We start from the raw sequence: 14,441 nt of genomic DNA on the forward strand, positions 1-14,441 counted from the left end.
TATATATTTTCATGACACCCTGATCAAGCATCAAAACGGCAAACTGCCACCTTCTAAAGAAAGCCAACCTGTCTAAACACATCCGCACAACGCAGTGATTTGATTGCTGTTCCCTGGGATTAATTTCCAGAAGTCCTTTCAGATTGAATAGAACAGAAATTGGACTCTATGCATTCTAATTCTTTAAATGTAGAGGGGAGATAGGCTAAGTAGTTCAAATGGACAACTTCATAAAAAACCTTTTAAATAATAATGCTTATTCAATTGTTCCAGAAGTTTCACCCGACCATTGGAGCAAAATAGGAAACAACTAATAAATGCCGAGAAGGAAAATCAGAATCTTTACAGGGCAGAATGAGGCAATTTGGCCCATTGAGTCTGCACTGGCTCGTTGAACAAGCCTTCTAAATAATCCCACTCCCCTGCCTTATCCCCATAACCTTGCACATTCATTCTTTTCAAATAGCAATCTAATTCCCTTTTGAACACCTCGATCGAACTTGCCTCCACCATCCGCTCAGGAATTTTGTTCCAGACTCCAACCACCCTCTGGCTAAAAAAATTTTTCCTCGCATCACATTTACTCCTTTTGCCTATTATTTTGAATCTGTGCCCTCTAGTTCTTGATGTACTCGAGTGGGAACATTTTCGCACTATTTATCCTGTCCATACCTCTCAGAATCTTGAATACCTTAATCAAGTCTCCTCTCAGCCTTCTCTTTTCCAAGGAAAACAGACCCAAACTCTCCAATCTATCCCCATAGCTATAGTTGTTTATCCCTAGAATCATTCTTGTGAATCTCTTCTGTGCCCTCCAATGCCTTCACATCTTCAAGTAGGGCGACCAGAATTGGACGCAGTACTCCAGGTGAGGCCTAACTAGCATCTTATACAAGTTGAACATGATCTCCTTACTCTTGTACTCAATGCCCCTATTAATAAAACCTAGGATACCATATACTTTATTAACTGCTCTCTCAACATGCCCTGCCACCTTCAATGACTTATGTACAAATACACAGAGGTCCCTTTGCTCCTGCACCTCCTTTAGAGTTTCTGCCTTTATTTATACTGTCTTTCCATAATCTTCCTGCCAAAATGAATCACCTCACACTTCTCTGCATTGAACTTCGTCTGCTATTTGCCTGCCCAATCCACCAATATGTCTATGTCCTTTTGAAGTTCAAGACTATGCTCATTACAGTTAACAATGCTTCTGATCGTCATATCATCCGCAAATTTTGAAATCATACCCTGCACACCACAGTCTAGGCCATTAATATATATCAAGAGCAGCAAGGGTCCCAGCACTGACCCCGGGGGGGTAAAAAAAACCAAAATCCCTATTTTTACTGCCCTAAAATGTTACCTTTAGAAACGCAGTTATCACAAACTCCACTGCAGAAAGTGTGCAAAAAATGCCAAAAAAATCAATAATTTATCTGCTTCATAAGTTTGATGGATGGTGACATTAGGTTTTCAATATACTGCTGTCTGTCGGACAACTGTGGGTGGAAGTTTCTCTAGGGGCATCAGCAAAGCAGACATGCAGCTTCAGGGTTATGAGCATTGGAGATAGTTAATTCTGGTAGCTAAAATAAAAATTTGTTGCAAGAAACCGCCTAAATAAGTCACCATAATCTAAGTCCTCCAAAAGGCTTTCCATTTCTTTAAACAGATATTCAAATGCCTATCTTTACCCATACTGCTACATGCTTTTAAAATGAAATGCCTTGGGACAATTAATTAGAGTAAACTAAAATTATTTCTTAACATGCTTAAGCTACTGCCCATTGTCAACATCAGGAGCCTGAAAATTTTCAGGTCCAGATCTCATCAATTTAGTTTAGCAAGCAGCCACATTCTCACTTAGCCACTTTGGGGGGGGCAAAAAATCTAGTGGTTTAATCAGTAAGCCAAGTCAAAAGTCAGCAACAAATCAGGTAAGAGGATCCTTCACTGTGGCTGGCAGCAGGAAAATGGTTTTGAAAAGCCAGGAAGGGGAATTGCTGCTTGCCCTCTGGGCCCACAAAAAATCTTCCCAAAAAATGCTCCAGGACATGTTTGGAATGGCCTACAAAAGAATGCTCAATTACAGGCTGGAAAAGGTCGTCTGGTCTATCTTGTCTATCTTACATAACTGTGATCTTATGATGTGTATCCTAATCATATTTTCTATGTTTTCATATCCACTCTCTAACTCAATGTCTGTACTGGAACTAATAAAGTTGGTGAGCCATAGGCACACATTGCTAAATGGAATTATGATGCAGTTTCAATTACATAGATGTGGCTCAACCAGGCCAGTAATGGTTTCTGAATATTCTTGGTTACTAATTATTCAGGAAGTATTTATTAAGGATGATGTTACAGTTATAAATAGGAAGGATATACTGTACTGGATGGTTCAGAATCTATTTGGCTTGAGTTGAGGAATGTAGAGGGAGCTGTTTACAAAGTTGAAATTTGTTTTCTATGAAACTCCAAAAGTGAGGAGCTATTTGGCAAATCTGTCAGGAAAATTTCAAAGGTGTGCAACAAAAATAGAGTGATAATATTAGGAGACTTTAGTTACCATATAATAAACTGAGGAAAAACATAGTGGTAAGGATGGGGAAAGACAGCAATTTCGGACATGTGGGTATTAGGACTTTCTTAATCAATATATCTCTAGTCCAACAAATATGGGCACAGCGTTGAATCTGGTTCTGCAAAATGAAGTAGGGCAAGTGAAGTATGTTAACTGTAGAAGATCATCTAGCAAATGATGACCACAACATAATTTTGTTTAACGTAATTCTGGGAAGACAACAGAAATAAAAATGCTCAACTGGAGTAGAGCTAATTTCAGTGATTTATGAATGGATTGGGGGGGACGGACAGAAGAAGAGAAGCCTTTCACAACAGCAGGATGTCTCAAAGCACTTTACAGTTAATTAAGTACTTTTGAAGAGCGATCAATGTTGTAGCGTAAGTGGTGTGGCAGCTAATTTGCACTAAGCAAAGTCCCACGAATAGTCATGTGGTAATAATCAGATAATCTGTTTTTTGTGATGTTGATTGAGAGATAAATATTGACCAAGACTCAAAGGATAAATCCCCTCTGTTCGTCAAAATAGTGTCATGGGATGCTTTACGTCCACCTGAGAAGGCAGGCGGTGCTTCAATGTAACATCTTATCTGAAGGATGGCATATCTGATGGTGCAACAATCCCTCACTACTGCACTGGACTGTCAGCCTACTTTGTTGTGCTCAACTCCTTGAGTGAGACTTGACTCAGAGGCAAGTGTACTAGCAGTTGAGCCACAGCTAACAGCGTTGTTATAGAATGATGGAGGGCACACAGGGAAGAGATAATTCAGGTGAAACCTAGGCATATTCCTTTGAAGGAAAAAATATAAAGTATCCAAAGCTTATGCGCTCCAGATTACAAACAAAAAAAAGTTAAAATAAAACAGAAAGAGGTGGTTTATGACAAATGTCAGCAACAAGATTTAGATAGTAATGAGCAAATTTATGAAAAGCACAGGAAAGAATGGGGATACAGTAGCATAGTTATGTTACTGAATAATAAGCCAGAGGCTTGGATGAATGATCCGAAGACATGAGTTCAAATTTCATCAAGACAGCTGGGGAGCTTAAATTCAATTACCTAAATATATCTCGAGTAAAAAGCTAATATCAGTAATAATACCATGAAAATACTGGATTATCATAAAAACTCCTCTGATGCACTAACGTGCTTTAGAGAAGGAAAGCTGCCAGTTGTTTCTGGCCTACATGTGACTCCAGATCCACATCAATGTGGTTGACTGTGTAGAATTCCATCTGAGCAGGGGTATGCCTAGACGGAAGACCACCGCACATCTGTGCCACCTCGAGTCTGAGTATGACTTCGGGGCCGAGCACGACCGTCCTAAGGTCTTGGATAGCACTGGCCATGAGCCGGACGTCTACCGATGCACACTGTGCCAACTCCTGGGGAATCATCCAGCCCACTCCTCTGCCACCCAGCACTTTCCGGATCCTGGTCACTCTGGCAGCCACAGTCCTCCTCTCTGCCAGTCACTGAAAAGGGCAGGGATGTGGGTTCCTGAACAGTGGCTCTCTGATGATAGCCGCTACTCCTGATGGCAGAGAGCTGCGTCGCAAGGCAACCATGTTCCAGACTTTGATCAGGTCCTGGTAAAAGACGGGCAACGCCTGCAAGGAGCCACAAAGGCCCTTCAGGTCTACAAACAAGAGCTGCACATCATCATTCAGACCGTGCACCTGGCGGAAGAAATATGTTGCCAGGGCACACCATCTCGGAGGGGGTTCAACGTAAAGGTATCGCTGCAGGGCCCAAAGGCGGAAAGTCACCACCTGGGTGCATAGGCACACCAACACCTGACTGCCCTTCCTAAGCGGGAGACTCCGAACCTCAGCAGCGATCCAGTGCAGCCTTTTATCCTGAAAGTCGTCGACGAGCACTCTCTGGATTTTTGTGACAAAATCCAGGGGAGGGGTCAAAATGACCAGCCAGTACCACAACACTGTGGCAATAAGCTGGTTTATAACCAGCACTCAACCTTTTTTTTGTGCACAAGAGTCGGCGTGAGTTAAGACACAGGCAGCAGAATTTTAGATGAGCAAGAGTTTTGGCTGGCCTCAAGTTTACGGAAGGTAGAATGTGGGTCATCAGACAGGAGCGCATTGGAGAATTCAAGTCCAGAGGCAACAAAGGCACAAATGAGGGTTTCAGCAACAGATAAGCTGAGACAGGCACAAAGTCAGATGGTGTTAATGGCAGTGGAAATAGGAGGCGGTGCAAATACATGGTCGGAAACTCATCTTGGGATCAATTGAGGCACAAAGGATTGTGGACAGATTGGTTTAGTCTCAAACTGTTGCCGGCAAGAGGAGAAAGTGGCTAGGGAATTGAGATTGAAGCAGGGACCAAAAGCAATGCTTATGACTAGATAGATAAGGATGGAATCAAATGAGAGCAATCCAAACCAGTTGAACAACTGTGGAAAGGCACTGGAGGAACATAGCATGGTCAACTGTGTCAAAAACTGCAGACAGGTCAAGGATGGAAAGCTAGTTTATCTTTGTCACAGTCACACAATGCCATTTGTGATTTTGATGAGAGTTGTTTCGGTACTATGACAGGGACAGATGCATGACTGGAGAAATTTATTTTATTCTTTCATGCGATGTGGGTGCCACTGGCTAGGTCAGCATTTATTGCCCATCTCTAATTGCCTTTGAGAAGGTAGTGGTAAGCTGCCTTCTTGAACTGCTGCAATCCATGTGATGTAGGCATACCCACAGTACTCTGTGTCCAAACATGGAATTCCATGAAAAATTAGCACAATGGGAGAAAACAACATATTCAAGGACCCTGGAGAGGAAAAGGAAGCTGGAGATAGGGTAGGGTCAAGCTTTGGCATTTTGAGGAGAGGGCTTACAACGGCAGATTTAAAGATGAGAGGGACAACACTTAAAGAGAGGAGAGAACCGTTAACAATACCATCTAAAATGGGAACGAGGAGGGGAAGTTGGGTGGTCAGAAGTTTAGTGGGAATAGAGTTGGGGGGGGGGGGGGGGGTTGCAGGAGTTGGGTCTCATGGACAAGATGAACTCAGAGGGCATGAGGAGAGAAATGAGAGAAAGATGCGTCAGGGCTAGGGCAAGGGGGAACTTCAGGGGGAGTTTGACCTGGTGGGCTAGTGGAGGAGTGGGATAGAACAGAGACAACTCATCGGATGATCTCGATGGTCACCACCAAGGGTTTTCATTCTGCTCACTTTTCAATACTCATGCTGCTTACTACATTTTCCCACCTTCCAGCTTCTCCTCCTCTTCTAATTTTCACCCCTTCTCCATCTTATTTTGAAAGCAAGAGGTCAAGTGACAGCCTTTGTTGATTAATCCAAACCTAAATAGCACCCATGGGTTATTTGACCATACTATAGCTGATTCGATTTCTGGAAGTATAAATGTGGATTAGAAGTGATTTCTGAATTAACACCAGACAAAACCCAGGGATATTATGAGACTAACTCTTCTGCTTCCATCACCACCTCTACTGAAATTAATGAACACAGCAGAAGCTAACAATCACCCCTTCAGTTTTCCTGGTTCGCATTACACAAACCTACTTTGCCCTCTTTGCTGAAAAATATGCATTCCAACGAAAGACCCAGAGGTGGGAAAATAAATGAAACTAGAATAAATACACTTACACAGAAAATTACTCAAATTAATGAAGTTGAAAAATTGATTTCACAATAGTTCAGTTCTTTTTTGTTACCTCTTTTAGCTGCTGTGTGATTGAAGCAAGATGATCATTTTCAGACTGGGCATTAGTGAGCACATTTTTGATCTGTTTCAGTTCTGTTTGTAGCTCCAGAATCTTCCCGACATAATATGCCTCTTTAGAAGCAGACTCCTGAATCAATGATTCCTCACGGCTCTCTCCATCAGCTGCTACCTTTTTCTGGTTGCTATACGCCTGACCAAAAGCCTAAAAGAAATATAAAACACAAGGCAATGAACTTAGGGGGACAGAAATGCATATTGCATCCAGTCAGATAATCAAATAATTAAACACTCATCTTATGCACCATGCATAGAATGGTCAGTTACAAAAGTTGTACTGCATTACAAGCCAATTAAAAACAATCGCCAAAATTATGAACTACATTCAAAACATTTCTCCAGCTGTGAAAAAAAACTTAAGAATTTCAGTTTTGTTAAATCTATTACATTTGAGCAGAGCGATTTGTTTTCTAAAGGATCAAAGTCCACCTTCTCTAAATTCATTTACTTAACTTTCGTTAGTTTTAACTGAAAACATAAAGATGCACAAGTATAATAGATCATACAAAATTACTGCTGCTATAGTGCATTTCAATGCGGGACTTATTGCTTTCTTTTGAAAAGTGATATAGCAAGAAGTTCAAACAAAAGTGGCACAGCACAGAATACCCAAATATGTCAGCTTTTAAAAAGCTCAAATTAAACATTTCAAGCAAAGTTATTTCCGAAGGACAAAACTGCAAAAGAACTTTATAAAATGGCAAAAGTAATACTCAGTTTTCCTCAACAGGAACCTGCACAGAAAAGGTCAACAGCAAGTCATGAAACTAAATTTTGTAGGTTTTTCCCTTCAGGATATGGATGAAGTTAATAAAACTCACATTTATTGTCAATTGGTGGTTACTCTGACAAGGCCTGTGCCTTGAATCACTGCAGTGCTTGTGGCAAAGGGGCTCCTTGATGATATTAGGTAAGAAATTCTAGGATGTTTACCCAGTGAGAATAGAATGGCAGAATATGTCTAAATCAGGTGCTGCATAAATTGGATGTGAACTTGGAGGTAATGGTGTTCCAATAACTTTATTGTCCTTTATTGATCTTGTCCTTCATGGTGATGGAGGTTGTGGGACTGGCAGATGCTGCTGAAGTGAGTCTTCAGAATTGCAGCAGTGCACCCTATAGATTGTACATAATTGCACTGGTGATAGAATAAATGGATACAGAGTCCAGTGGTATGGACAGGGATCAACTGGGCTTTGTGAATGTTGGTCATTTCTATAAAATCTTTCCTTCATTTGTAATATCATGATGGAAAAGCAGCTTCTTTTTGAATGTTTTTCAGGTATCAAGATCATTCCTAACTGTATGTATGTGTGTGTGTGTGTATATATATATATATATATATATATATATATACACATATATATAAAAATGTTTAAAATATATCTCTAACATATAGAGTATGTATATTTATAGAGAGAGTAACATCTTAAACAAAGAAACTGACCAATTTCTTCTGCCATTAGTAATTTGAATTTCAAATGTATGTCCAGATCTTTCAAAAAAAGACACAGCAATCCAATCAAAAAGGTTGAGAAGGATCTACTTTTGAGAATTTACAAATTTGTATTATTTTGATAAATAGACTGATAACTTTTACAAACAGAAAATAATCCACTGTCAGCAATAACACAGGGAAAATTATTTTTGGGCTATATTTGCTATGTAATGTTTCAAAGGCAAAATAGAAAATGCAGATTCTCATCATGATGAACAAAAATGAGAAATGTGACATTCAATACTTCATTCTATCACAATCATGACAGAAACAAGGAAGCAGCATCAATGATTGAAACCTCATGCTGATTCCAAAGATGGACTTGGGGCAAATGAAAGAAAATCATGTTTCAGAGCAGAGAACACGGCCATCTGTTCAAACTGTAGCACCTACCATAAGCTTTGTTCCAAACCTATCAGTCATGTTTCTTTTGAAAGGTTATTTCAAACTTCATTAATTGTAAATACTTCTAAATTATATTTACTGGCAGAGTCACTAATTTAGGACACTTTCACATACTATATCCAACATATCTATTGCAATTCTAGTCAGTCAATTTTAAAGTTTTCCACCAGGTAAAGGGAGCCTTCTCAAAACAGTTAGTGTGACCCTGACTATTGTAAAGGCCTGTTATCTAATGAAAGTTTTCCAAAATCATTTATTCTGTTCCTCAAATTCTTCCCCTTCCTTGACATATGTACAGCCATCTCAGCAGGATTTCTTCTGAAAAGTCCATTTAGACATTTTTGGGTCACTAAAGTCATGAAATTAGAGATCCTTTTAAGTTTATAACAATAGATAGTGAAACTGGAGAAAAGCTAGCTTACAAAATCCACCTGAATCAGATTTAAACTTAATTTTAATCAATATGTCAACACAGGATTAATAATGAACAAATGTCAATCACAAACAGAACTCATGCAGCAAGCATCTCCTGTCAATACCCTAATTGGTTATCGTGTTTATCCATACAATTGACCTTTACGGTTTCTAAATCCTTACTTGATTGCAAATTTACAATTTTAGGAACAGCTGGAAACACAATAGGTGGAATTCCTGTTTGGGAGTAGACAGAGATTAGGTCATCCTGTCAGAATTAAACTTCTGGCTGGCCAACATGAAGTGATCTTGGAGGCAGCACAGAACTAAAGACTTCGCTGCCTACCCTGAGGCTAGGAAGGACTAGGGCTGAAGGAAAAATAAATCTCAAAATATTCAAATTACAAAACACAAATCCTACTTTTAACAATATTGTCACTATAAATTCCTTCATAGAACATGGTGTGTGTAAATTTATAAACCACTGATGAATTTGCGTCATTAATTTAACAAGATTTATAAGAGTCGATTAGTATCATACTTGGACACTCAATTTCCACACCAAATTAAAACAATTTCTCACATAAATACCTGATAAGTAAATGTGCAATATCATAAAAACCTTAGTGTTACTGGTGGATTTGCAAGCCATAAAGGTCAATTGTATGGATAAACACAATAATTAATCAATGCTCAAATTTGTTATCTGTCTTAAAAAATAAAAAATGTATAAAGCGAAAAGTGCCTCACATCAATGTTAATCATGGGAGCGTAAATTAGTAGCAGAGGACCCAACTGAACTTGGCACAAGTCAAGTTAGACCCCTTTCTCCAGAAAGTCCCAGTCTATTTTGTTCTGATTCCATGACACCCAGAGTGCACATTTAGATTATAACTAACTGTGCTGTTTGCACAAAGCAAAACTGCCTCCAAAGAAATGTAAATGCACCCTGAGATTTTCAGGTTTCCCACTTTTTCTTCTTTATTCTTTCATGGGATTTGGGCAAGGCCAGCATTTGTTGTTCATCCTTAACTGCCCTTGAACTGCATGGCTTACTAGGCCATTTTTGAGGACAGTTTATCAACTGATCAAATTTTTCACTTCAATTGCTCCCTCCATACCTTTTTTAACATTAAGTATATATCTTCTCTTCTGTAACCAACCAAAAACAAGATTTTGCAATATCCAAGATGATGCTGAGCTACAGTAGTATTCCAAACAACAGATGCACAGTCGAATAGATTAATTTGTTTGCTGTCCATTTTGAATCAAGATGATCCATACAGAGAGATCTTCAATACCAGCAAATATCTCCAACAATAGACAGTGAATTGTGATCCCTAAGATTTATTTATCTCAATTATTATATTATACCTTGACCCCATGATGATCTTCCAACTACATATCCACGCTACAACTAAGACTGCCCATTTCCATCTTTGTAATACTGCCTGACTCCATCCCTGCCTCAGCTCATCTGCTGCTGAAATGCTCACCCATGCCTCTGTTACCTCTTGACTTGACTATTCCAATGCACACCTGCTGGCCTTTCATCTTCTGCCCTCAAACTTAAGGTCATCCAAAACTCTTTTTCCCATATCCTAACTTGGATGAAGTCCTATTCACTCATCATCCCTCCTCACTGATCTACATTGACTCGCAGTTAAGCAATGCCTTGATTTTAGAATAATTATCTTTGCTTTCAAATTCCTCCATGTCTTTCCTCTCCCTATCTCTGTAACCTCTTCCAGTCCTATAACCATCTCCTTCCATTCACCTATTCACTTCTTCGATTTTGCCAATGCCTGAAGCTCTGCAATTCCTCCCTAAACCTCTCCCCTCCTCTATCTTTCCCTCCATTAAAACAGCACTTAAAACCTACCTCTTTTGGTCATCTGCCCAAAAATCTTCTTGTGACTCAAGTGCCAAATTTTGTGTTCCTTTGAAACATCTAAGGATACTTTACTATGCAAAAGGCATTATAAATACAGTTAATTACATGGATATCACATACGCAATGGTCATATTTCTTTAAAAACTAAGTGCACATGAAAGATACTTTCCTCATAGCTCTTCCCCAAATGTCTCCCCACCTCTCATGCCAGAATCTGATTCCATAGAAGCAGCTGCATTCCAGTACCTTGCTTCATGTGCAAGCTATATAGACTATTTGACTATGGAGCAAGGAAGGGGAGAAAGAGCAAGTGTGTAAAAGAGTGGGAGAGCACGCACTGGGAGCGCACACACAAAAGGCAGCAAGGAAGAAAGTGAAAGAGATAGTAGCAATCAAGTACAGAATATCTATGAAATATGCAGTTGATACAAGAGATAAAATAGCCCTGCAATGAGTCCAAACCAGATCTTTACTTCTAAGCAGTTTTTAACAACGATGCAACAAAACAGAGCAAAAAATCCAACCAACTTCAATCAGTAAGGAGATTTCTGTGCATTGACTAACAGTGCATGATTAATTGACATTGACCTCTGTTGTGCAACATAAAAGCATAAGAAAAAGCCAACATATTGCTAATAAATTCTTACTCTTCAGTCACACAATTTATTTTAACAAAAGTATGTAATAATTGCTGTTTTCAGATACAAGTCCATTCTCTTCAGCTCTGAAGATACAGACTCGAAACGTTAACTCTGTTTCTCTCTCCACAACTGAGATTTTCCAGCATTTCCTGTTTTTATTTCAGGTGATCAGCTAAAATCGACTTATCACCCCACTCCTGCAAAAAACTGACTGCTGTTTTAAGTGTGGAATTGACTCGTTAGAAATGCACCTGCCAGAAATAAGTAAATCAGTAAAATTTAAATAGGAGTCTGAGAATGTCATTTGGACCCTGATGTAATTTTAACTGGGCGAGTTAAAAAAAGGGTGGGGAAAAAACAGCCAGGATGCTACTGTCCATCACCTTTGCTGTAAGTGCACCAGGGATCGGGGGCATTTATCAGTGAGGAACAAGGAAAAAATTAATCTGACATCCCTACAATTGAATAACTTGCCAAACTTGCCAACCTTCACCATCTAGGCTTGTGTAGAAAGAATAGTCACTTCAGCAAACTATGACACCCATTCAACTATCAAGAACTCAAAGTGACAGAAAAAGTCAACACTTCTTTAAAAGAATCATTTATTCATTTTACAATCGATTGCTTTGTAAATTACAGCAGCATTGTATGCATTTTCTACTGCACTATTGTTCCTTTATCACTGTCAGGTCCAGCTAGTTTCTCTGAACAATATAAAAATTTTCCAACCTGAACTCATAAGTCTTCACTGCAAAAAACAGGAAAATCACAGGAAATGGAAGGCTTCCTTACAACATTCCGTGAGTCACAGCCACATCTTATCACTTAAAATGTGGCTACAACACTATTGAGGTTAGGTCATGGTAAACAAGCAGAGGGTCAAACAAATGATGCCAGACTTGTTGAGTTTTTCCAGGTATTTTTGATTTTACTTTTCGAGGTGTTTAGCAAAAGGCCCAATTTCTCTCATGCTTCAGAGGAGGAGTCAATAATGACCTGGAGCTCAATTCCTGAGTGAGTGCACACACAAACATCTTCTGCATAATGCAGCTCAATAACTGAAGTTGGAGTGACTGACCAAATTGGTGAAAGTTCATTCAGGAAAGCATCAAGCACATGGAGAGACTTTGTCGGGAACACACACAGGGTAAGCTGAGGCATCGGAGAGAGCACACAAACCTCCAAACAACTCATCTACCCAACCATTCAAGTGCCACCTGGCCTGCATGTGGTGGGGTCTGCAGATCAGCATAGGACTTAGCAACCAACTCAGAACACATCGAACCAGAGTGAAAGCAAGTAATGCTCAATCCCGAGAGGCTGCCTAAGAAGGGGGACATCAAAAACACTTCATTGGTGCCTTTCATAATTCCTCAGATAATGAAGTAGCCCATGTCTTCGTGCAGCAAGATCTGGACAACATTCAAGCTTGATTATAGAATTAAAATGAAAAACAACCTGAAGCTTGGGCTCACACATGCGAACTACACACAGGTGTTCTGCAAAGTGATCACCTAAGCTGCATTTGGTCCTTCCAAACGTAAAGGAGGCTACATTAGGGGCATCATAGGAGTATTTGAAGCCTTGGACAGAGAGCTTCTGGTCACCTATTGGATATAAAGAGGAGTCAGAAGGAGGAGTAGGCCATTCAAGCCTGCTTCTGCCATTCAATAAGATCATGGCTGAACTGGTTGTGATCTCAACTCCACTTTCCAGTCTACCTCCCTCCCCCACAGCCTTTGACTCACTTGTCTATCAAAAATCTAATTCTGCCTTGAAAATGTTCAATGACCCCAGCCTCCAATGCTTTCTGAGGAAGAGACTTCCCCATGCAATTGATCCTACAAGAAAACAATCATCTCCATCTTAAAAGGGATTCTTAAATAATATCCCTTAGGTCTAGTCTCCCCAGAAAGGGTAACATCCTCCTGGTATACACTCTATCAAGTCCACTCAGGATCTTATATGTTTCAATAAGATCACTTCTCATTCTCCTAAACGCCAATGGGTATAATCTCAACTTGTTCAACCTTTCTTCAGAAGATAAGCCCTTCCTCCCAGGAATCAGTCAAGTGAACCTTCTCTGAAATGCTTCTAACGCAATTATGAACTGTAACTTCCATGCAGTGATAATCACAGTCGAATTGCCGCTCTGCTCCTAGATACTTACCTTGAAATGCAGCTACACCTTTCTCATCCGACTTTCCAACTAGGGACAGGTGAGAAAGGTGCAGTGCAGTGACTTCCTGAGGCCTTGTGTCAAGGGCAGCTGAGTCGGAGGTAAGGAAGCCAACCCACTCCCCCCAGCCCTCTTATGACACTAGCTATCATAAAGCAGTTAAAGTTTAAAGATCCAGCCACTTTGAGAAGCCAGGGAGAAGGTAAGCGTATAAGGGAAATCGGTAGGACTGGGGTGGGTGGGTGGGTGGGGGGGGGGGGCCTCTCCGAGAGTTAGTATTATAGGTACCCAGGAGTTAGAAGTGGTTTTAATTCTTCTAACTTTTTCTAGGTAACTATTGCTGCAATACAGTCGGAACCATCTGAAGTTTGCAATTTAAATCAGAGTTTCCGATGGTTTCCTGTGCAGGACAATTGCCTAACAGAAGTGTGAACTTACTAGGCAGCACATCTTTAGGGTACCCCCAAGATATGGTGACCTGAAGGTCAGAAGTTATGGGCCTATATCTTTTTTTCCCCAAATAAGGAGACCAAAACTGTACATAGTATTCTAGATCCGGTCTCACCAATGCCCTGCAGTAAAGCTACCCTACTTTTATATTCCATTCTCTTTGCAATAAACTCCAACATTCCATTTGCCTTCCTGATCACTTGCTGTACCTGCGTACTAGCTTCTTATAATTCACGTAACATGACACCCAGATCCCTCTGCACCACCGAGTTCTGCAATCTCTCGCTGTTTAAATCGTATACTGCTTTTCTGTTCTTCCTGCCAAGGTGGACAAGTTCACATTATCCCACATTACACTTCTTCTGCCAACTTTTTCCCACTCACTAAACCTATGTCCCTTCATAGGCTCATTTCCACCTCTTGACAACTTATTTTCCTACCTATTCTGGTGTCATTGACAAAATTAGCTACCATGCATTCAGTCCCTTCATCCAAGTCATCGATATAGCTCATAAACAGTTGAAGGCCCAGCACTGATCTCTATAGTACCCCACTTGTTACAGCTTGCCAACTCAAAAAAAAAATTCTCTTTG

At 40.1% G+C, this 14,441-nt stretch overlaps 1 protein-coding gene across 2 annotated transcripts in view; it reads right to left on the reverse strand.

Moving 5' to 3' along the window:
• The window catches only part of LOC121279833 (protein bicaudal D homolog 2-like), a 78,362-nt gene that overhangs the window by 45,723 nt on the left and 18,198 nt on the right, over positions 1-14,441 (reverse strand). For both annotated transcript variants that reach the window (XM_041191260.1, XM_041191259.1), the window contains exon 2: positions 6,300-6,512. In XM_041191260.1, coding sequence (XP_041047194.1) covers positions 6,300-6,512 — 213 coding nt within the window. The remainder of the gene's footprint in view (positions 1-6,299; positions 6,513-14,441) is intronic.

This window comes from Carcharodon carcharias, chromosome 7 (assembly GCF_017639515.1).
Source record: "Carcharodon carcharias isolate sCarCar2 chromosome 7, sCarCar2.pri, whole genome shotgun sequence".
Classification (NCBI taxonomy): domain Eukaryota; kingdom Metazoa; phylum Chordata; class Chondrichthyes; order Lamniformes; family Lamnidae; genus Carcharodon; species Carcharodon carcharias.